The sequence below is a fragment of the Achroia grisella genome, unplaced genomic scaffold (assembly GCF_030625045.1).
Source record: "Achroia grisella isolate CSIRO2021 unplaced genomic scaffold, CSIRO_AGI_Agris_v1 utg5633, whole genome shotgun sequence".
Lineage (NCBI taxonomy): Eukaryota > Metazoa > Arthropoda > Insecta > Lepidoptera > Pyralidae > Achroia > Achroia grisella.
In genome coordinates, this window is record NW_026712943.1 from 175,922 (window position 1) to 200,614 (window position 24,693).

General features: G+C 30.5%; 2 protein-coding genes across 2 annotated transcripts in view; one reads left to right on the plus strand and one right to left on the minus strand.

Annotated features, from left to right (window-relative positions):
* Window positions 1-8,751, minus strand: LOC131848573 (outer dense fiber protein 2-like). The gene is made up of 10 exons (XM_059198490.1): window positions 8,572-8,751; window positions 8,042-8,155; window positions 7,644-7,751; window positions 6,748-6,894; window positions 3,755-3,886; window positions 2,967-3,077; window positions 2,369-2,521; window positions 1,784-1,923; window positions 1,278-1,527; window positions 1-301 (listed from the first exon to the last, which is right to left on the minus strand). Exons 1-10 carry the CDS (start codon window positions 8,650-8,652, stop codon window positions 146-148), a joined length of 1,392 nt encoding a protein of 463 aa, XP_059054473.1. The 5' UTR covers window positions 8,653-8,751; the 3' UTR covers window positions 1-145.
* A 1,035-nt stretch (window positions 8,752-9,786) lies between these two features.
* Window positions 9,787-24,693, plus strand: part of LOC131848576 (endoplasmic reticulum mannosyl-oligosaccharide 1,2-alpha-mannosidase) — a 31,967-nt gene continuing 17,060 nt past the window's right edge. Inside the window, exons 1-3 of the mRNA XM_059198493.1 lie at window positions 9,787-9,813; window positions 9,973-10,083; window positions 13,317-13,514. Of these exons, the coding sequence (XP_059054476.1) occupies window positions 13,374-13,514 (141 nt within the window). The 5' untranslated portion in view covers window positions 9,787-9,813; window positions 9,973-10,083; window positions 13,317-13,373. The remainder of the gene's footprint in view (window positions 9,814-9,972; window positions 10,084-13,316; window positions 13,515-24,693) is intronic.

The following is a 24,693-nucleotide window of genomic DNA, read 5'->3' on the forward strand; positions in this document are numbered from 1 at the left end:
ATTAACAATCATAGAACAATTACAAAATAGTAAGTTTAACAAAAAAAAATCGGTATCAAAAAAATCAGTATCAAAAAATCGTTAGCAAAAAATCGTTAGCAAAAAATCGTCGTAGTTAACATATAATTATGTAGCTGCAGAGATATTAGTCAAATAAGTTGTTGTAATTTTCATTAGTAATCATGGTGCCATAATTATTTATCAGTGATATCACTTGATTCTGGAGAGCACGTACTCGTGTTTCCACAATCTCGAAGTTCTCTTGCAAGTTGTTAACTTGGTATTGCATGCGTTGCCGTATCTAAAACATGAAACATTTATGTTAGACTTATGTATCTTAATCCTTACTAATATTGTAATGTGAAAATAGGGTTGCTTTTTACGCTTTCACGCAAAAACTACTGAACCCATCATCATGAAATTTTGTACACATGTTTTTGGAGATATTAGAATATATTTTTTCCTATTCTTTGTCATGTATATACATTGTATATACTGTATATTTTCACCGTCATATTGAATATACCTTTAACTAAGTAAGCTCCATATGGATACAAACATAGATGCACACAAAATCTGTCAGTATAAATATTAACTTCAAATATCAAAATAATAAAATAGACCAATAGAAATGGCGACAGCCCTTCTGGCCCTTCACGGATCATTTGGCTAGAGGCGACATGACAAAAAGGCAAAATGAAGTAGGAAAATTACATCGGTATCCTATAAATGGAGAAAGAAAGAGGGGTAGGCATATAATGAAATGGAAAAAAAAGTACACTGAAACTTTAACCTATAAAATGTCTATAGAGCACAAGGAAAATGTTTAATAGTGTAGTACATACATTACAGTAATCTTCGTTAATAATATACAATATTAGGTCAAGTATTTATTAATTTCTGATGAAAATTACGGTCTCAAAGGTCCAGCGGTTAAGGTTTAGGCCTTATATTCTGATGGACGCGGATTTGATTCCTCACACGGTGCAAACACTTGTATTAATAAGTTATGGGTGTTTGTATTTACATAAGAAAATGTATTGAAATATTTATGTCAGTTATATCATACACATAACACAAGCTACGCTTATTGAGGATCTACACTGAACTATGTCGTCCAGAACGACAAAAAAAATTGTATTCGTGGGTATTGTATTCGTGGGTACGATAGACCTGACTTCATCCTATCGTCTTCCACTGGTGCCTCGCCGGGTTCTACTGTTAGCAAAAATTATAGTCAAAAAACTGCTTTTAATTGCTAATCAATATAAACTTACCTCATCCCTTTCCTTCTGACATAATCTAGTGAGTGCTCGACTTTTGCTTAGCTCTCTTTCAAGCTCAGAAATCTGACTTTGCATGTATTGCTTCATGGCATCAGCTCGTTCTTTACATTGAATTAAAGATCGATTGGTTTCTTCTTTGATTTCATCTAAACATTTAATTCTATGTGTGTACTGAGCTGTTTTCTCTATAAATGTAGTTTCGAATAGAGTAATCATCTCTTCGATTCTCGAAGTGATATAGCTAAGTATAGAAAAAGAAAAGAAATCCAATTATTATGAGTATTTTTAGCTTAAACAATAAATAAAATATGCACTGCAATTAGTAATGTTAGCAAAAGACTTATGATAAGAATTGTCTTATATTTTTGAAGTATAACTACTTCCGAGCGAAATATACGAGGAAAAAATACAAGAACTAACGGGACGAATGTTAGGCATAGGAGACTGCAACGCCTGTTGTGCTTGATAAAAAACTAATGAACCAATAATGTACTTACCTGTTCTCTACCATTTTCTTATTCAATGCATCTAATTTCTTTTGCTTTTCCTCTATTGTAAGCTTTAGCTGCTTATTCTCTTCGCTCAAATACATATTTTCTGTTTTTTTGTTATTAAGGTTACTTACAGCTTCTGCAAACTGGCAAAATAAAACTTTTTTTAGACTGGATTCCAGTAGTAACGTATGTCATTCTATTGTGTTAGAATGTAGCAATAAACTGCTCCTAGTTTACTTCTAGCATATATTCCACATTCTGAATCAACTTATGTACTTTTAAATTAATCTGTTTCAATATTACTAGAGAATCTTTATAGATACTATTAAATATATTAGTATCAATTCTATTGTGTTGTGTATCGTAATTGTGGTAAATATAAAAAATAGAAAAAATATATATTACGAATTAGTTTAATGAATTGAAAAATAGTGATTTTAAAATAGTGCTCGACTTCAGTTTATTTATCTATCATTTAATATTAGTATACTTCACTAAATAAAACTGACGTTATTTTAAGACATGTTGCTTTATCGAACATCTATATAGTTATTGATATATACACAAGATTAAGTAATTAACGTATACCTTATCTTTTAGTTTCTGCAGCTCACTAGAAAGCTGACGGACATTTTCTTCAGCTAAATGCTGAAATTGTCTTGCCTCTTGATGACGAAGTTTTGCTTCTTTGAGAAAACTCGGAAGAGGCACTAACTCGAGCAGTTTTTCTTGAAACTGCATCTGTGGAAAATTCAAATGTAATGTTATCTACAACTGCAATTTGTTTTTTTATAATATGAAGGTACATCAATACCAAGATGATAATTAAGGTTTAATTTACCTATTATGACGGCCTCTGTGCTCTAGCGGATTAGCACACCGCTTTACTTCCGATAGTCGCGGGTTCGATTCCTCGCACGATGCAAACATTTGTATTCATGAGTATGATTGTGTGTATCGGTCCGAGTGTTTACTAATTATATTACGTATGTATATCAGTTGTAGTACCCATAACACAAGCTCTGCTTACCGTAGGACAAGATGGCGCAGTGTCAATTGTCAAAGGTTAAAAAAATAAAATAAATGAAAGGTTAAAAAAAATGTAATATGTGCCTATTTTTTATTATTTATATTAAATTTTTCATTATTGATAAAAATTTGAAAATTGAGAATAATGGCTTCATACCTTCATACACTGAATTTCGTTTGCAATCTGCTCTGAAACGCGTATATTATCAACCTCAAAGCCGGTTAGTTGGTTTTTCAGTTCTTCTACAAGTTGTTGGGCTTGAAGATACTGAAGAAAAAAACATACTTCACAGATTAAACATACTTATTTATTGGTCTCGGAGTCTTGTCGATGCTACAAGAAAAATAATATAATGCAACCATCCGAGTATACACAGATATTTGAACTAAGCTATTTTGTGTACATATTTTACTCATAGTTTATAAGTTTACTAGCATAATAGCATGCCATATCCGAGACAAATAAATAAAAAAGGCTATATATTTTACATATATATATATATTACTGTAATTATATATCTGTCTCACATTTTTAGCCGAGTGACTTAGTATTTTGGGTTAAATTATAAAGCACGAAGACATAACACCTCAGTATAAAAATACACGTTAATAACAAGTTCATGGAGCCGTTCATGAATAAACGACAGTTGTCCCATACCACCAGCTTGTTTACCAAAATTAGGAGGACAAAATCATATAATATAGTCGAATCCACTAGTTAAATTTCCGCGAGTCAGTTTGGATTGGACCTTGTAATAAATCCTCTGAACAATGCCTTAACGTGCATGATCTCAGTGCACGCCTTTGAAAACTACATTTTGTGTTAACTTCCTTAAAATAAAAGGAATTCATTTATTCCGTAACCTTTTTAAAGGCTTTAGTGACCCAGTTAAAGAAAATTAAATAATTATTTATTATTCATAAGCAGAAAATTAAAAAAGGTACCTTCGTGCGATATTCCTTCAACTGTTCATCTTTTTCAACAACGATTAACTTCATATCTTCAATTTCTTCTCTCAAGTCCTTCATTTTCATTTTAATGTTATAAACTTCCTCTTCAGAAAACATTTGCGCCTCCTATTGTTTAAACAATAATTATTTAATAAGGCGTCGCCACGTGGAAGATTAATAATGTAGATATTACAAGGGAATTTCCATCTTGGTACTCCTGAATCGCCTCGTCTTAAGACGTCGTCTCATCACAAGACAAAACCACGGAAAAAATGTCCGTACACAACGGTTACCATTTACCATAAGGCATACCGTCAGCTTATTTTATAATACATTCCAATTACTTACATATAAAAATATATATTGAATCAAATCAAAATATCTTTGTCTTAATCTATTACAGATTCTTATGATATGTCAAATCTACCATCAGTTCGGAATGCTTTCGAGATGAGAACTAACAAGAAATTCTGCTAGTATTCTTTTCAAATATGGTTGTACTTGTTATTTTAATTAAAATTTGAATGAATAGAATAACCACCGGTATATGTAATGGCAATTCTGTCGAAGACAAATGATGTAATCAGTGTTCGTAACCCTAACAGCACCCGTTATAATAACCCAGTATTTTAATGCAAAAGTATTTCTGTAATCACCGGATACATCTATAAGCAGTGGACTAATTTAGATATCATGATAGTGAGAAAATATTTATTTCAATTATCAGTGGTTTAAAATTCAAAAGTGTAATCTCTATACTGTACTGGGCGGTAGGAGAAAAAATATACTCAAAAAAAAAAAACTTGACATACATAAGCGGCTAAAATATCCTGTATGAATTAATGATTTTTAATGACTTAATGAATTTCCAGTGATGAAAACTAAGCATATAAAGCAAAGGCTTTTACCAAAACGTAAACGATCTGTAGTATATCTGATTTCATCATTCATGTAATCCCCATCAGGCATTAGAGTCGTGAAGGTAGTAATAGGTCTATACATTCAAATCATCTACTACGAGTCGTAACAGTCGACAGTGTGCGGCCACGTGAATGATGGAAACTACAATACTATTACGTCAATAATTAGTGATACTGATTATGAAAATTAAATACTAATTAGGAACTTCGTTTTTCCATTGACAATTAATCACTAGCGTGTGCCAATGTTTACACTGACAAGTTATTTTCCACTTTAATAATGATATCTGTTAGATAATAATGAACATCATGCAAATCATTTAAGAAAAAATGCATTTGTTGCATAATACATTGTAGATACTAATAAATATAGTTGAATTACAATGTATTTTGTACAATACTGATTGTAATTTTGCCACGTGTTTGCTGGATACTTTTTTTCTTTATTAGCCCGAATTGCAATACTAATGTGATGTTTATTTATTCAGTTCCTTTCGAACAGATTAAATAGAAAAAATAAATATGTTAAGGAACTAGTCTTATAAGTAGCGAAAATTAACTAAAAAAATAATCTAATATCAAAATCTTTAAGACCATTTTTGTGTATGGGGGCGAGATGAAAAAAATGAGTTCCAGTGAAGTCTTAAAAATACGAGAAAATTCAATTTAAAAAATTAAATAATAAATTTAAAAATGGCCGTCATACAGAGGAGTCAGGGGTGAGACCACCTATGTATAGTATTTTGTCGATAAAATATAATATACGACCCACGCCACGTAGCGGCGTGGGTCAATTATCGGAAACGTGATCCTAACCTAACCTAACACAATGTGTAAAAAAGTGGGTAAACGCATTAAATTACTAATGAAATTTATAGAAACTGAGTTACAAATATTAATATCACTTTTGTAATATCTTATTTTTTAATTATAGCTAATATTTTCATAGAGCTAAGAACACGATTAACAAAATTGATGATCTTATCGACTACAAAATCAAAAATAATGGAAGCTGTGAAATAAGAAATTGAAAACAAATTCTTGTATTTGAATTGCATAATAATTTCACATAATAATTGCTACTTCTACCTATAATGTACACGTATTACATCTTATGGCATCCACGCTCGCAGCCCCAAGATAGATCTGACCTAGTTTGGGGTCTGATAGAAAAATATATAATAATCTATTGTAGTAATTAAATCAAATAAATAACTATATGATTTGAAATTAGGTTTGAAAACTGGAAAGGCAAATCCTTTTCTTCGGTCGGCCATTTCGAGCGGCCATATTAACCACGAGGATTCTTTAAATATCCATAATCATCCCGTCACCAGCATGCAAATAGCGAACACGTGATGATTAAAAGATATTTCTATCAACATAAAAAGACAATAGTTGTAATATTTTTATTATTTCTTACCATTTTTATACTTTTTGAATTTGGAGATTTGAAAAAATAATACAGCACTGCAGGACCCGCTGCGACGCAAAGTGAACGACGATGTGATTCAAAATGGTGGATGTCTCAGTATTTAAGCGCAATACAATTTAAACATACCCGCAATTAATTTGTAAAATTAGTTTTACAAAATAATTGCGGGTATAATCAAATCAATCTTACGTTTATGTTTGACATATAGATTAAGCTCAAAATTGAACAGAATTCATATAGCGTAGACTTTAGAATAGTCAATATTTTTGGTTATTACCTAATTGTAACATTTTTTTAGTTTTACCACATACAAAGTAAATTATAGTTGCATCTTTTACAGAGATATCTAATGAATAAACATAATACCTAAATGTAAATTATGGTAAGGCCTGGTAAAAAAAATGCAGTTAGTTTCCATTTCCGTTTCCAAATATGTCAAAATTCATATGTAATTCTTTAGGTATATTAAAGCTCACATGAGATATAAATCACATGAGAATTATATCTCATGTGATTCCTTATATATTCGATCGAAATGTAATGTGTCCTGAACAAGATATTATTTCAAGGTGTATAATTTTCTAAACGTAATATGTACGTTAGTTTATCTATGTTTCATAGAATATACTTGCCTTACTATCGACCTTAGTTTCAGTACCACAAATGCTATAGAGTTTCTGTTCTAAATCTTTTAGTCTGCCTTCGTACTTTTCTCTGAGAAATCTCTCCTGATCAGCCACATTTTTCACTCTTATAAGCTCTTCTCGAAGCCTAGAATACTGTGTAGATAGCCACAATTAAAAAAAAACATAAGTGGTCTAATGATTTAGCACACTCTTATAGGGGTAGTTTTTTTCTTGTGGATGATAATGAAATGGTGCACCCGCCTGCGCTAACGGTTTACGCTAACGGGACACTAATGGAGGTTGATAAAATGAACATGAGGTCAGGTCAGTATCCAGGGGGAACCGCGTGGAGGTCAACCTGACATGGTGCATTGCTAGTAATGAGGTCATTAGTCCAGTAATGTGGACATGATCCCCTTCAGCCCTTTATCGGGGTAGTTACGGGTTCGATTCCCGCACAAATGTTTAGTATTAGCATGTTTGTTTGTTAGTCTGTGTTCTACTAACTCGGTTTCGTTTGGGAGTAATGAGGCAAATGGTGTTGTCCAGAGATTTATATGGACCTGAAGCTTATTTACTTCATTATCTGAACCAGATGGGTGCTAGTTTCTAACAACTAATAATATTTTAGGCCAATTCACATTCACATCTAGTCCGAAACTAAACAAAGCCTTGTTACGGGAAAAATAGACAACTGACACTAATTGATCGATTTTTATTTGTAAATACACAGATAATATACATAGAATACACCTACGATACAAACAGTTATATTCATGAATACAAATGTTTGTACCGTGCTAAGAATCGCACCCGCGACCATCGGAAGTAAAGCGATGTGTTAATCCGCTACACCACCGATGCCGAATTAAATATTTTTAGCTGACTACGTCATATCAAACCTCTAGCTCGGGATGACCAGGGTAATCACCACAACTGTCTTCATTAAAGTCTGTCTTCATTTTATTATTATTCTCAATTCCAGTTTCTTTTGTTATTTCTTGATATCCCTAAATAAAAATGACATATCTTAATAAAACTCAAAATATATAAATTTCTACACTAACAAACAGTTTTGCTAAATAGCTGAGGCCGTGACTATTAACATGAACTCTTCGGAAAAAAAGCAACAAAACAATTTCAGCCTAAATGTAACAGAAACTAAAACATAGCTTTTGTTATTACTTTAATAAAAACCAGAATAGTACTTTTTCTCATATATCCTGCATGTTCTTGTACAGTCAACGATAAGTATTTTTTTATTAGGTATATATAGGTACATAAGAGTTTAACAACTAACCGATATTCCTTTATTCTGACTTTTACTAACTAAATCTAATCTGTCACGTTTAATAGCCGCCAATTCCATTCGGATTTCTTTGACTTCATCCTCCATCTCTACGAGTTGTTTTTGCTTTAAAACAAAATATGAGTGCTCTAAATGGAAATGCTCAACTGTTACGAATACTTTGACTATATTGCTGAAATTGTGCTTCTGGCTGCATTAACTGTATACGCTGACGGGACATAAGTGAAAGATTTAGGTGCGTTAAAGCATTGTCAATTCTCAAGGAATTAACTCCAATTATTTGCAATGCATGGTTATGATCGGTCTTAGTTTATTGTTAACGTCAGAACGACAATTTTCAACCCGTGGCCCACTGGAAACCTTCTATCCATTACTTTCTGGTCAATTAGACGCGACGACATACAACACTTGACTTCATGCTCATCCTTTCGTCGTACACAGATCAGCATATACTTAGATACCGATACCGCAAGCGAATAGCCTATGTCATTAAAATGACTTTATAATCTAGAGATACATACTAATAACGATGAATTTACAGTGTCAACATTTTCCGATGCCTTAGATATAATAAATGGGCAATCTGATTGAGGCATTAACATTATTATATTTTTATCATTTAATAAAATTTACAATATTATAAATTAATAATACAATATTTAATTTAAATCGTAGTATGTATAACGTTTAATTCAAAATGTTTACAGACTAACAGTTTACAATTATCATTTGACTTTGTCATCATTGTAAATTTTCTTTACACATTTTATGGCTTTTGTAAATTGCGACTGAAAACCGCATACAGTTTTTCGTCCCATTTTTCAAACGGATACTTTTAATTTAGTCCTATGTTATAAGGTATCTAGAATATGATTTTTAATGAATATGAATGGTGGTGACGTTAGTCATAATAGTATGTGCTTAGGGACCAGTTTGGAATGAAAGGACATGGAATAAAAAAAACATTTATAGTCCTGGTGCATTTACAAGGAATTAACCCGATGACGCACTTTTAATTCTCCAGGTCTTGTAGGTGTTCACTTACAATCAGGTGAGTCGCAGGCTCGTTTGTCCCCAGCTATTAAAAAAAAACGTTTGAGAGGTGACCACGTGGACCTACGGTTACCTTTTACCACCGCTCGCCATCAACAAGAAATTCATACCTACAACCTAGAAAACCTGAGTTTCCCACCATCATAGACCACCTATCCCACAAAACACCGAAACTTATCGAGTTTTATAAGACTTCATCCTCAATACTATAAGGACTCTCTAGTAGTACCTAGTAATAAATATGGTTCCCCCAGGAAACCATCATGTTAAAATACTGGTGAATACCCCAATGGCTTAACCTCATAGTCATGTTATCACCACTGGTGGCCCGCATGCGTAAACCGTCAGTGTAGGTGTACCATTCCATTATCATCCATAAGAAAAAAATATTAATTATTTGGCTGAAAGGAAATTTCCAGGGCCGTAAAAATACTATACGTAAATAAAAGGTGGCTTTATTTATTAAGTATTTTTACGGCCCTGGAAATTTCCTTTCTAGGATTTTTTTTTTAAATTAACAAATACTAGGTCCAAGGCATTATACATTTATATCAGACAATAGCCCTTAAATCATTAAATAAATAGAAAAATGAATTAATTGATATGATCTCTAATGTCATTCCCATGTTCTGTAGACATTTATTATCTGTGCTAACTAAACTGTCACTTTTCTCTATGCAGTGCAGTAATCTGTGCTGTCACTGGAAAATGTAATGCTATACTATATTCCCTTAATTTTTAATAGAAATAATTTTAAAAATAATTTTATTTCTTATTAAAGATACATATATAATTAATATGTAAATAATTTGTACATTGAGATATATTTATTAACATCTATAAAAATAATTAATTTAATTTTTGCACAGTTAATCTGAAATAGTTTTATGAGGACGTGGAACTAGTCTTCTGTCTGAATATCTAATACTTAAACTGGAAGAAGACTACTCAGTGATGGACGTTTCTTCTATATATTAATGGTAAGCCTCCTACAATAATTTTTAACCATTTCTCATTAAAAGATGACCGCTAACCCTTCTCTTCTGCATTTGAAGTGTTTAGAAATAAATACAAAACGATGTACTCTGAATGTTTATTGAAAAAAGTTAAAGAGCAAGAGAGAAAAAATGTATTGTCAATATTTTTTCAATTTCGTCATTTTTTTTTATCTATATGTAGATAGATATATTATACAATTAATATCCTTTATTTATAATGAGAATAAACTAATAAATTACAATAATTTATATACTATGGCTTTAAAAAAAAAGTAATTCAATTGAGTTTCTTGCCAGTTCTTCTCAATTGGATCTATATACCGAACTGGATGGTAAGGAAAAAAATATAGTGTAAAAACTTGACGTTCATAAGCGGCTAAAATGTCCTACATGAATAAATTATTTTTTAATTTGTTTATGTAAATAATTATGAAAAGACAGTTTTATAAGAAGGAATAATGTTATTTAATGTATCAAAGGTAAAGGAGCTAACAGAAGAATAGTAATGTTAATATAACATTTTTCTGTATCAAAAAATAGACAATAAAAGCTTTATTACATAGTATAAAATAAAGTCGCTTTTGCTGTCTGTCCCTATGTATGCTTTTTTTTTATATCTTTTTGTTCTTGGCTCACCATGTATTAAATTAAATCTTTAAAACTACGCAACGGATTTTGATGTGTTTTTTAATAGATAAGAGTGATTCTAGGGGAAGATGTACATATATAATAATACATGTACACCCGTGCGAAGCTGGACATAGTGGTCAGTAAATAATATATAATAAGGTCTGTTCTACCTAAATGGATTTCTGCAAAATAGTACCTCATTATATATATATATATATATGTATTTGGACCTACTTTTCTACATTCTATCTCGTATTTGGAACATTGAGTATGTTTAAGAAAGTAGTGCCCACCCATTTGTCATAATTAAAAAATAATTTAAATTATAGTTATGACATTCAGTATGACTATAGACAGTAACTACTCGGTGGACTTATATTATTTTGTTTAATTCTGCTACAATTCACATGTGTGAGACTACAAATTTTCGGTGTAGAAACCGGACCAGCGCTATGACCATCTCCAGTGGCGATCAAATGCGTCCGTTATTGGGTCTACATATAGACTCAGTAACGGTCGGAGGTCATATTAAACAAAATAATATAAGTACATCGAATAGTGAAATGGACTTCAATGGATTCCAATGGATTTACTGTAATTGAGCAAAATTTCAGTCTGCGCAATTTGCATACTCCTCCATAGGACAATTTCTGTAAAATAGGGTACAACGACTCCATACTAATTTAAAGATTGTTTTGAATTTGAATTGAATTATTCCAAAGTACATAGGATATTATTGTCCATACTAATCTTGTAACTGGGAAAACATATTTATTGAAACAACAGACAGACACACTGTCACATTCATATAGATTTCATGATGCTGCTTTTAACTATAAATTTAAAAACCTGATCAATAGTACTGGAAACAACCCTCAGCATTGTCATCCAAACTCTCAAACTTTAATTTTGAACAACTTTATAAAGATTTTGTAATAGATCTTTCCGGAACAAAAACTCGAGTTCATTTGGCAATTGATACATTCACTTAGATAGTCTCTTAATACCTATTGCCCTAGTGTGTCTAGGGTAATCTCTGTCAGGCTGTACTGTCAGTTAGTAAAATGTATGTTATTTCATTTGTTAACCTGTCCTATTACAATCAAATTATTTGTTTATTATTGTACTGTCACTTAATGCATACTCATTATTGTTTTTAATACATATTCACATTCCTTCAAACCAATAGATATTTATTTTGATACAGTTTTATCTATACATATAAATAAAATTGATCTTTCTGTTAGTAATATTGAAATAACCGTTTTTTACTACATGCATACGAATATATATACGGTACATACAACCAAATTTTTACAATTTTTGCTATCTGTTTGTTTCTAGCCGGAACTATGATATGGCTGGACCGATTTTGACAGGACTTTTTTTCGCAGTTAGCTGAAATAATAAGGTACTCCTTATTATATCAGCTACATGCGAAGTTAAGTAAAGTTACTACTTAGGGTACTTTTATTTTAGAAAACTTAAGTTAAATTCCATGTGGACAATGTAACCTGTACAGCTAGTTTAACATAAAATCTAAAACAGCTATGTATATACAAATTCACATATCTGTTTCTAGATGGTTACTGTTGATAATGAGTTACCTACCCCACCACAAATTGCAGAGTAGATTGTAAATATATGAGAACATCATTTCGTTCTATTGCAGTATTATCTAACTTAAGATATATGCTATGTGACTAACAACCTTATGTACATGCATATAATGCTACCATGATTTTTAGTATGTTATCAAACATTTTACTGGGTAGAAATTGAGTTATATTGTTATTTAAAGAAATAAATTTAATCAAAGTAAATTAAATAAATTGTCATATTTTTTCTAGTTGTGTCTGTTTCTTGCTCATGCTTCTTGTAATGAGTTTGCATTCCGAATGAGTGGTAGAATTTATTCTACCACACATTCGGTTTTTTTTTTTATAAGTGTTTGATTATTTACTGCTTTTAAGCAGTAAATAATCAAAAACTTATGTTAAATGCATTTGAATAAAGATTATTTCTATTTCTTAATAATTTGATTCTTAACATATTTCATATCAGTTTTTGCAATATTACAATGTCAATATATAATATATTATTCCTTAAGTTAATATTAGCCATTAAGTAATTGCTGAATATACTGAAGAATATACGTATTGATAACTAGCTGTACCCGGGACTTCATCCGCGTGGAATTTAACTTTATTTTTCTAAAATAAATACTTTTCTAAAATAAAAGTAACCTAAGTTACTCCTTATTACATCAGCTACCTGCCAATAAAAATTCCGTCAAAATTGGTCCAGCCATTTCAGAGATTAGCCGGAACAAACAGACAGACAGACAAATATTGTAAAAAATGTTCTTTTGGTATATGTACAGTATTTATATTCATATGCATGTAATAAAAAACGGTTATTTCAATATTACAAACAGTCACTTCAATGTTATTTATATGTATAGATAATTAACTTTATACAAGCTATGAATCTCAGTATGATAGTAGTGAGCTAAAGACTTTTTAAGAAAACTCAGTTGTGGCAATTTGAATTGACTTGTTATAATGATATTGTATATATTTCAGATGTTGGAAATGGCTGTGGTACATTACTGTGTGAGGAGATAAATACACACTTTCAACATGAAACAGCCAGTGCTAGAAACTCAGATAGACTTCAATGGACACCAACAATTAGTTCCTGAGAAATGGAAGTCAGATAGTCCAGATTTGGTCGCAGATCAAAACCAAGCAATATTATTGTCACACAGAAAAATTATAAGGGTAAGTTGATAATCTGTACTAGAATTATAAATACGACGGCCCTGGTGGTTTTTTACTTCTGATGGTAGCAGGTTCGATTCCTCGCACAGCACAAATATTTGTATTCATAAGTATGATAGTTTGTTTCGATCTGGGTGTTTTCTATATATAATATGTATGTATAATAATATATATATTATGTATGTATATATTATTTTAAATATATCTATGTATTTGTATCAGTTATCTAAACCTATAACACAAGCTTAACTTGAGTCTAGATGGCGCTGTGTGAATTGTCCAGAGATTATTATATTTGTTTTTTTATTTATTTATATAACTTTAATGCACACAGTACAAAAGTAACAGTACATTTGGCGGACTTAACACCATGCGGTATTTTCTACCAGTCAACTATAGGCAGTACAGAGAAAAATTGTTGGCGGTGCAAAAATATCATAACAAAAAAAAAATAAAAATCAAGGCATAAAAAATGATATAATAATATTTATACTATTACATTTACAATAATACATAAATAGAAACATATATATACATTTACACACATACATATACAAATAAGAAATATATAATATGATATACAAATACTACTCATACACAATACCTAAACACTATGAATACATACCAAACAATCTGACAGTTAAACCACAGAGAATAAAAAGAAAAATATAAGGTAAAGAGAAACGAGAGAAAAATAAAATAAATAATAAAAAAAAAACAAACTATTATTTATGTTATTATTAAAGCTGAGGTATTTTTTGCTAGAATAGACTAATTTCGGGAACAACTGGTACGAGTTCTTCTTTTAGTGTCGGATGGCCGATTTATCTGACTAATATTATAAACACGGAAGCTTGTGAGTGTGGATGGATGTTTGTTATTCTTTCATGCAAAAACTACTAAATGGATTTTAATGAAACTACAATAATATAGCATATACATCAGAATTATTTGATTCATTCCAATGATTGTACAAGCTCTAAAATAACTTAAATCGTTGTATAGGCTGACTTTTGACCTTTCTTTGACTTTTGATCTTGATCTTGATTTATTAATAAAGTATTTATTTAATCAATTGACTGAACAATTTCAAGAATTATATGCTAGCAGAGTTTCAGAATAATTTAAAGTAGTTATGACGTAGTCAAGTCTAAAACATCCAGATATACTGCTGCGCAGTAGTCTAGGTTATTAGGACGTAGGATATAGTTGTCGCAATGATGACTGACTCATCCGTCGCACTTGTGAATGCATTTATTGACAATTTGAAGCCCTTGGATGGTCTATTATATTTACAACTACCTGTACCCGCGATTTCGTCCGCGTGGAATTTAACTTTATTTTTCTAACCTGAAATATTTTTTCTAAAATTAAACAGTAGCCTATGTTACTCCTTATTACATCAGTTACCTGCCAATAAAAGTCTAGCCATTTCAGAGGTTAGCCGGAACAAACAGACAGACAAATATTGTAAAAAATGTTATTTTGGTACCGTAATGATATTCATATGCATGTAGTAAAAAACGGTTATTTCAATGTTACAAACAGACACTCCAATTTTATTTATATGTATAGATGAATAGACTGGAGGTTTCATTCGCGTGCATACGCAGATGAACTCGCGTTTGTAGTACTCATCTATTGACGAAACAGTGTTATTTGTTATTTTATTAATAACTTAATGAATAATAGTAGACGGCATATTTCATTTAAAAAGAAGAAATATAAATTTACCCCTTTTAGGGATATTGTTCTAATATTGATTAACAAAAAAATCTGTGATAATTTCATACGAATTCCTCCAGTAGTAGTTAAATATCTTAACACATATATAGACAAAGAGGCTCTTTGCCAGTGATCTGTGACTCCACTCGAATTTTACGTATTGCCGTTATGATTGTGTGCCATATACCATATTCACATAAAATGTAATATTTTTCAACGTTTGTTTAAAAGTGCAACGGTTTCCTTTTTGCTCATTCTTCTCAGCTGACTTTCTGTTGAAGCCTGAATGTTATTGTAGAATAAAAAATATTGTAAGGACTAAGTATACTTAAGTGCTTATGTTAATTGTACAGATAAAGTAAACAGGATATTGACTGTGGTAATATTATTTATAAGTTCCATAAGTCGGGAGCTGTTTGAATAGTGGTCAAAATTCGGCTATTATTAATTTTAATTATAAATTTCAATATTATTATGGTTTTATTGCCAAAGGCTAAAGTGCGTGTGTGTTAAATAGAATACAATGCAAAAAAACATTACACACACTACGAGTGTGTGTAATGTTGTATAATTATAGTGTGTAATAATTTTTAATTGCAATAATGTATTTTTAAGCATTATTTTAATTTTTTTTAAGAGCAGTATATTCGCAGATTTCATATTCGTTCGTAATTGTAAACTTTCCATTAAGAGGCCTATTACAAAATGATGCCGCTCAACTTTAGGTTTAATCGCATGGATTTACGCACACATACAGTAATACACGCACACAGACGCAAATAACCGTGTAGCTCAATCGGTGTGGATTTAGTATGAACCATTTTGATCCTTGTAATATTTTAATTAATAATGTGATATGTTTCTACTTAACTGAGACTACTTATTGGATTTTTTTAAATAACGTTATTTATCTTAATTATCAAAGTGCTAATAATGACCATATTTTTTTATTATATTATTCCTAGAGGGTTGATGTCAGGATGCTGGCCGATTGTACAACTAAAAGCCAAAACCTTAAGTAATATGAGTAACAAATAATTGGGATAAGGACAGGAAGATGAAATTACTATAACATAAATTTACTAATTAATTCTTCTTACATATTAATTCAGTTTATTTAGTAATAGATACAATATAATTTATTGTAAGAGTCGGATACATTATTGCCATATTCACTTGTTCTAAATATTATACCACAGATAACATAATATTACATACAGATACCCCATCCCATACAAGAAAATGGTTCCTTCCTAACTCGGGCTATTCTTCGGGCTATTTTATTTCGCCACCGTAGCCGCTAGATGTCGCTAGATCTGAAGCAGTTCGGATTACTAGTGGGTGCTTAGTAACAAAGCATGAAAATAGATGGCAGTGAATTCAGTCTACATGACATCTGTTTTGCAAAGATATGTATATAATAGATATGTAGGTAACTGTATCGTGTACCTCATTAGGGACGATTCAAGATTCAATGTAAATGTGTAGGTATAATATCGTTAGCCGACACTCTGCAGATATGGCTTATGTGCCAATGTATATACCTATTGTGTTATGGTTTATTTTACATTCCATGCCTATTTTTTTTGATATGTTGTAACGCGTCTGCGCTATACGTATAGCCTGATTTTGATACGTTTATACTCGTACGTATCAAAATCGGGCTATACGATTTTTTATTTCAATCGTTATATGTATGAGACTGATTTTAGCTACAATTAATTTACTGGTATATACCTCATGTATTCTACGATGTACCCCTCTTTTACCTAATGAGAATTCCGCTATATCTTATATATAAATTTTGTATCACAGTGTTAGTTGCCATATTTCTCTCACATTTTGATGAAATTTGATATGTATACTTCCCAGGTCTGAGGTAGGGTTGTTATCTATTTTTTATACCCCTAAGTCATAGGGGTGGCCTACCCCGAAAAAATATTTTTTTGTATTATGGACAATTTTTTATTTATTTATAATGTTACATTGAAAATACATACACGCCTAAATTTTCACCCGTCTTTCACCAACCCCTATTTTTAATAGCGATATTCTTACAAATATTATAAATGCTAAAGTAACTCAGTCTGTCTGTTTGTCTCGTTTTCACGCCAAAACTACTGAACTGATTTAATTGAAATTTGGTAGACAGATAATGTAGACCCTGAGAAAGGCTACTTTTTAATGCGAAAAAGTATTGAAAGGGGAAATGAAAGGCTATATGAGGATATCGTAATTTTTAAAGTCAGATCTTGTAAGATTAAGTGAACAGGGTCGGTCTAGGTTTTTCATTATTAGAAATGTGTAACGGGGTAACACGTTATTTAGTGCGAAATTGTGTATATTACAATAAAATTTAACGAGAAAATATTATAATGATATCACTGGGACACTCATTGCCTTACTACTATATCGTCGCGAACTTTCTGGAAACACGAGAGGCGCTATCCTATTGGTCGGTCGGCGCGGTTACCGCGCGTAGATGAGTAGATGAAGTACTTAGACGAGTCTCACGGCGCCGCAGCGTAAGTACTTACTATACATACGTAGTATACATATGGGTATTACAAATGTTTTTATTACTAGTAATATTACTCTGTTATCTAAGCAAGTAATGTGTGCTTATTTTGAACTTGATAACATTCTGAATTACTCGTATATCTTTCAATATCTTTAGCGGTATAAACCAGGTTATGTACTACTACTAGTATTGATAGTGAGGGATAAAGTTGATGAACAAAAATAAAACAATATTCGTATTAAAAATATATTCATCTAATATTTTTGGCATTATTTTTAAGTTTCTTCCAAATATAAGGGGTCTGACATGGGGTGTTATGTACCTACATTAAAAAATACTTTTTGAAATGTATGAAAGAAACGTATTGTATGAAATTTTTGAAATGTGTGAAATGTATGCACCTACATTAAAAGATAATTTTTGAAATGTATGAAAGTAATGTATGTACCTACATTAAAATATAATTTTTGAAATGTATGAGATGTATGAAAGAAATGTATGTACCTACATAAAAAGTTCATTTTTGAAATGTATGAAATGTATGAAAGAAATGTATGTACATTAAAATATAATTTTTGAAATGTATGAGATGTATGAAAACAATGTATGTACCTACATAAAAAGTTCATTTTTGAAATGTATGAAATGTATGAAATAAATGTATGTACCTACATTAAAAGATATTTTTGACATGTATGAAATGTATGAAAGAAATGTATGTACCTACATTAAAAGATAATTTTTGACATGTATGAAATGTATGAAAGAAATGTATGTACCTACATAAAAAGTTCATTTTTGAAATGTATGAAATGTATGAAAGAAATGTATGTACCTACATTAAAATATAATTTTTGAAATGTATGAGATGTATGAAAACAATGTATGTACCTACATAAAAAGTTCATTTTTGAAATGTATGAAATAAATGTATGTACCTACATTAAAAGATATTTTTGACATGTATGAAATGTATGAAAGAAATGTATGTACATTAAAATATAATTTTTGAAATGTATGAGATGTATGAAAACAATGTATGTACCTACATAAAAAGTTCATTTTTGAAATGTATGAAATGTATGAAATAAATGTATGTACCTACATTAAAAGATATTTTTGACATGTATGAAATGTATGAAAGAAATGTATGTACCTACATTAAAAGATAATTTTTGACATGTATGAAATGTATGAAAGAAATGTATGTACCTACATAAAAAGTTCATTTTTGAAATGTATGAAATGTATGAAAGAAATGTATGTACCTACATTAAAATATAATTTTTGAAATGTATGAGATGTATGAAAACAATGTATGTACCTACATAAAAAGTTCATTTTTGAAATGTATGAAATGTATGAAATAAATGTATGTACCTACATTAAAAGATATTTTTGACATGTATGAAATGTATGAAAGAAATGTATGTACCTACATTAAAAGATAATTTTTGACATGTATGAAATGTATGAAAGAAATGTTTGTACCTACATTAAAATATAATTTTTGAAATGTATGCACCGTACAATAACAATACACGTTAAACATCATACCACAGAGTCATACGCAAGTTAAAAACAAACTGCTATGATATTAATGAGAAAGGAAAATAAACTTTATGGTATTCGAGTTAGGGTCGATTTCTCTCTTTTTTTAAAAACTATTTTAATCTTACCAGTTGCCAGTATTCGAAGACAGCTACGATTCGTACTCGATATTTTAAATTATTATGTAATCGATTTTTCAGTACAAATGTAAATAACCAACGACACTAATAATGTACTACTATATTCCGTTCTTTGAAACGGAATACTGCTATACTTAATACAAAATAATGAAAATTTACTGTTCACAACGACTCATTAAAAGCATCATCGAATAATGCGCTGTAATAAAATCCTGTTATCGATTATTAAAAAAAATCGATAATACATGTATTTATTTTTAATATGACAACACTTCATACATAAGTATTATTGGAAATAGTATTATTTGCTTGTTCGGCTATTTTTAATTTACTTAAACTTTTTTTATATGTTTAATTTACAATAATAATATATTAAGTGCTTATTATTGGAAAATATAAAAAAGACATTTAATTAGGCCGATACAAATGACAACAATGCCATCTATGAAAGCATTTTGAAAACATTGAGCCCCGTATTAGCACTGATTAAAGTGTAATTAAGTACTGGAAAATAACAAAATGAGTAAATATATGAAAATTACTTTTCTAAACGCATTATTTCATTTTAACATGTATATATATTTTTTTATAAATGGATTAAACTATTTTGAAAACACAGTTTTGTTTTTTAAAACGTTTGCAAAACTATGAAGAATTCCATCGATACCAATCACGCCATCTATATGCAACTTTTAGCAATAATAATGGCTATTTCCTCATTGAGTGCCACTGATTATACTAAGCAAATAATTATTTTATTCATATATAATAGTTGTGTTTTCAAGGCTTTGTTTTGATTTAAAGGTCCCATCCTTATATGTATATTAGGTGTGTCCGTGACTTCGTCAGCGTGGTATAATGAAATTGACCAAATAAAGGAAATATATTTAGATTATAACCTAAAAAAGTTTCTTTTTTTCAATTAAACAATGACGATACTTTTATACAACCTTTCATCTCCGCTTTTAATCCCTTACAATACTTTTTTCGCACTATAAAGTAGTCTATGACCTTTCTCAGGGTATACTATCTGTGTATATGTATATCTATCTATATAGACTACCTGTGTATATATATGGTAGTGAATTTACAATGTACAGGGGAATAACACCCGAGTTTTCAGGAATGGCAACGCATGAGGGAAACAATGTGCTGATATGAACATGGCAGGTACTGCTCATGTATATAGGCGACGGTTACCCCTTTCCATCAGGAGAGCCGTCAGCTTGTTTGCCATTCTAAGTTGTAAAACAAAAGCTTCAACTGCTATCATTGCTGTTCCTGCATCATTGACGTCGCCGCATGATATTGGCTGATATTGCAGCTTCTCGTTCTTGGTTGGCCGATTCTTGATTCTTGATAAATAATTAATTGTTAATGTCAAACCTTTTTATAAATTATTATAAGATGCCTCATTGATTATATGTAATGAAATCACCATGAGCTATAGAGATTTTGGACAGAACCTTAAAAGACCTTAGAAACACCTCTGCTCTCATTGGCGGGATTACTTTTATACTTTTGCTGGAGATTTCTGAAAGACTCTCTGTGTCATTAACATCGTCTCCCTTATGGACTTTAATTGAAAGTTTAAAACTACTGACAAATTTGAGAGCTCATTTTTATGGAAGCACAGATAGTGATTTCCCACACTAAATGCTCAAACTTGAGGAAGGAATTTCTCAAAAGCATGATCCAGTCAAATCTCAAATCAAATTTAAGCCCGCCGAACATATGCAATGGCGTCCCATTGGATATATTGCTTACTAAAGAATTGAAAGACAATTTAATTGTAGACCATTATAACCGGTACGTTAGCTGGGCAACCAGCTTATATACCAAGAATACCGATGATTCCAACTGATCTGCCAATACCATTTTAACGGCTTCAATTTCCGGTTAAAATATCATCTACACATGTAATAGATTTATGTATGTTTTGATCTTAAAAAACTACGCAGATTTTGATTCGTTGTTATTTAATAGACAGAATAGATAGACTCAAGAGGAAGGTTTATATATAACGTCCCAATACTGTAAACGCGCGATAACCTATATATCCCATATTCACGCGGGCGAAGCCGCGAGCTAAAAGCTAGTCTCTAAATAAAAACATTTATAATGTTGTTGACTTTTCACCCAAACACGTATAATTATTTGACATAACTGTACAGTAATGAAAGTCCAACGAGTATAATAACAGAATAGCTGCAATTTAGAAATATCTGTATTGTGTAAAATAAAATAAAATTGGATAAAATATCTCTAAACATTAAGGAATATAATTTATATATAATTTGGTAATTTATTTACAATCCACATTGCATACTAGATGATATACACTATATAACACAAGACAAATGTACGTAAAAATAATAATGGTATTTTTATAAACAATAACCGTATTTTAATTTAGAAAAAAACTACAAAATAAACATAGAGTAAAATTGGTTTACATTTTCTTACATTTTTCTCTCAGATAAGCGTTATTTTTAAAAATACTAAAATGTTCTCTTTTTTAATTTTAACAATTAATTGCCATTAGTGTGACGAAATACCATGCTCTTGTGCTTTTCATAGTCCAGCAGGGTAGGTAGGTTTTATTTGTAGCATAACTGTACTTTTGTCTTGGCATGCTAAAATAAATAGTATATATATATATTTAACAACAACTTTAAATTAATATTCGTAGAAATAAGTATATATTAGCAAAATTAATTAAATATTACTTAAATTATCAAAATGGTTTAGTCGCTCTATACTAATGTTCACTGACGAATGTCTTATCTTAGCGGTGTTGTAAAAAATGGCATAGGTCCTACCTCGACGAGCGCTAGCGCGCCACTGAGAATTTACTATTGGCGCAACGGAATTTATACAACTTTAAATTATTATTATTGTTTATTTTTTTCTTAGAAACTTATATTTTTTTTTCATATTTCTAATTTACAAGTATATTAACTTTATTATTATGTTTTTTTTATGCAAAAATTTCGTTGTATTTATGAGAAAATTAGAAATGATTATGGCAAAGTTTTGTTGAAATTTCGGGTTTAATTATGATCAATTTTTTAGATATTTAAGTTGAAAATGAAAAAAAGGACGATGCTGTCTCAATTTATAAAGTAATTATCAAGTTTTAGTAAAGATATCATATCAATTTATGTTTGTTTATTAATGAACGACGACCCCAAACTTCTGTCATTTAGCGTTTTTGAATAAACTATTTTAGAAATTAGGAAGACTAACAAAGAGAAAATTAACATTTCAAAGATGTTGTTTTTAAGATTAGATATCTATCTATATAATTCAGGAATCAAAATGTATATCCGACTCTTAATTTCTTAGAATCAGAACCCCAAAGACACTGCTTTTAGGCCAAAAAATGTGAAAGGCCTCTTAAAGTCCATAAGGGCGACGATGTTAATGACAGGAAGTGTCTGTCAGAAATCACCAGCAAATACAAAAGTAATCACGCCCATGAGAGCAGAGGTGTTTCTAAGATCCTTTAAGGTTCTATCCAAAGCCTCTATGGCTCATGATGCCATCATCCTATATAATCTATTAGGCATTTTGTAATAATTTATCAAATCAACATGTAGATTGCTGCTCAATATTTACGGATAGCGGAAGTTTAAATGTAGAATGAGAAGTTTTTCCATCCTTTAAGAGAGTTGCAGCAATTCCTGACGATGCAACTGCTGTCGCTGTCTTCCCCGATTGTATTATCTTAGCAAGTATCTCCCTACATATGTACCCATACCCCAGTGACGCCCCTACATCACATTTGGTTGATAGCTAACAGAGGAGTAGGTTTTTTTCTAATACTTACATTGTTAAATACGTGATATCTTTCGAATGGAATACCCGAATTGAATAATTCAAAAAAATATTTACAGGTATTGAATCAGTCGTTAATATAGGGTAATTTATTTTAATAAGAATTAATACCAAGATAGAAAATAAAGATGCTTTTCTAGCGGAAGCACTTCAATTAAATTTATATAAAAAAAAACACTTATTGTGACGTAACTATAATAGATAAACATATGCCGTCGGGACACTTTTTGTAGATAATGATGTGCTCTGCAAAATTGTGGTACATTATTTTGTTCTATCATCAATAGTGATCACAGCGCATGCGGCGTTAGGTATTTTTTGTGTAATTTTTTCACACCTTGGGTTACATTATTGGAGATTTCGTAACGATCCCTAATTTTTTTGGAAATATAATATAGCCTATGACACTCAGGGACAGTGTAGCTTCCTAATGGTGAAAGAATTTTTCAAATCGGTCCAGTAGTTTCGGAGCTTATTCAATACAAACAAACTTTTCCTCTTTATGATATTTGTATGATAATATTTTCGTAAAATGAGGTCCAAAGTTTTTGCTTCGGGTATTAATATATCACAGTCAATAATCCAGTTATACATTTAATATGTACAATTATAAAAAAAAGTTTAAAACAGTTTATGTTACGTAAAAAATATTTTTATTGTATAATAATCTTTATGCAATGTATTTATAGTCGCTTTATACTTGGCGCTTAAAAATTTATTGTGCACAATGATAAAAAAAACAAAGAAGCTTAAAACAATTTATATAACATAAAATATATTTTTATTCTACAATCAACTTTATGCAATGTATTTACAGTCGTTTTACATTTGTTTTCTTTCCGAAATGAGTGGATTTAGTTTGAATACGGTTACACAAGTAACTAGTTGCAAACCATACACTAATGATTCACAAACGTGCAAGTGGGCGACAGTATACATTGTAGTTAAATGTCTCTTATAAATAACAAGACAATGAGATCAACTTTGTGATTCTGCAAATAATGCATTCTTGCCGAGACGTTTACATATAAAAACAGCTTCACATCTTTATTCTTAACTAGGTGATCCGTAAATATAAACATTTCTGTGCTGTCTGTTGCAACGCTTTCTATATCTCAGTTAAATAAATGTATCGTACAACAAACAAACGTTAATTCCTTCATTTTTGTGTTTATCTAATATTTTTATTGTTTTGTAGAGACGTATATAATATAATTATTCATGTTTACGTGTGTTTGAAATATCGACTACTTATGTTCAACACGGAGATTCGAAACGAGCGTGTGGAAAGTGATACATGTTCATTTTGGGAAAAAATGCTTTTGGTATATATATAACTAATAGTACTAATATTTATTCTATTATTTTACTACTTTTGTGACCATTGTGTGTATTTATTAAT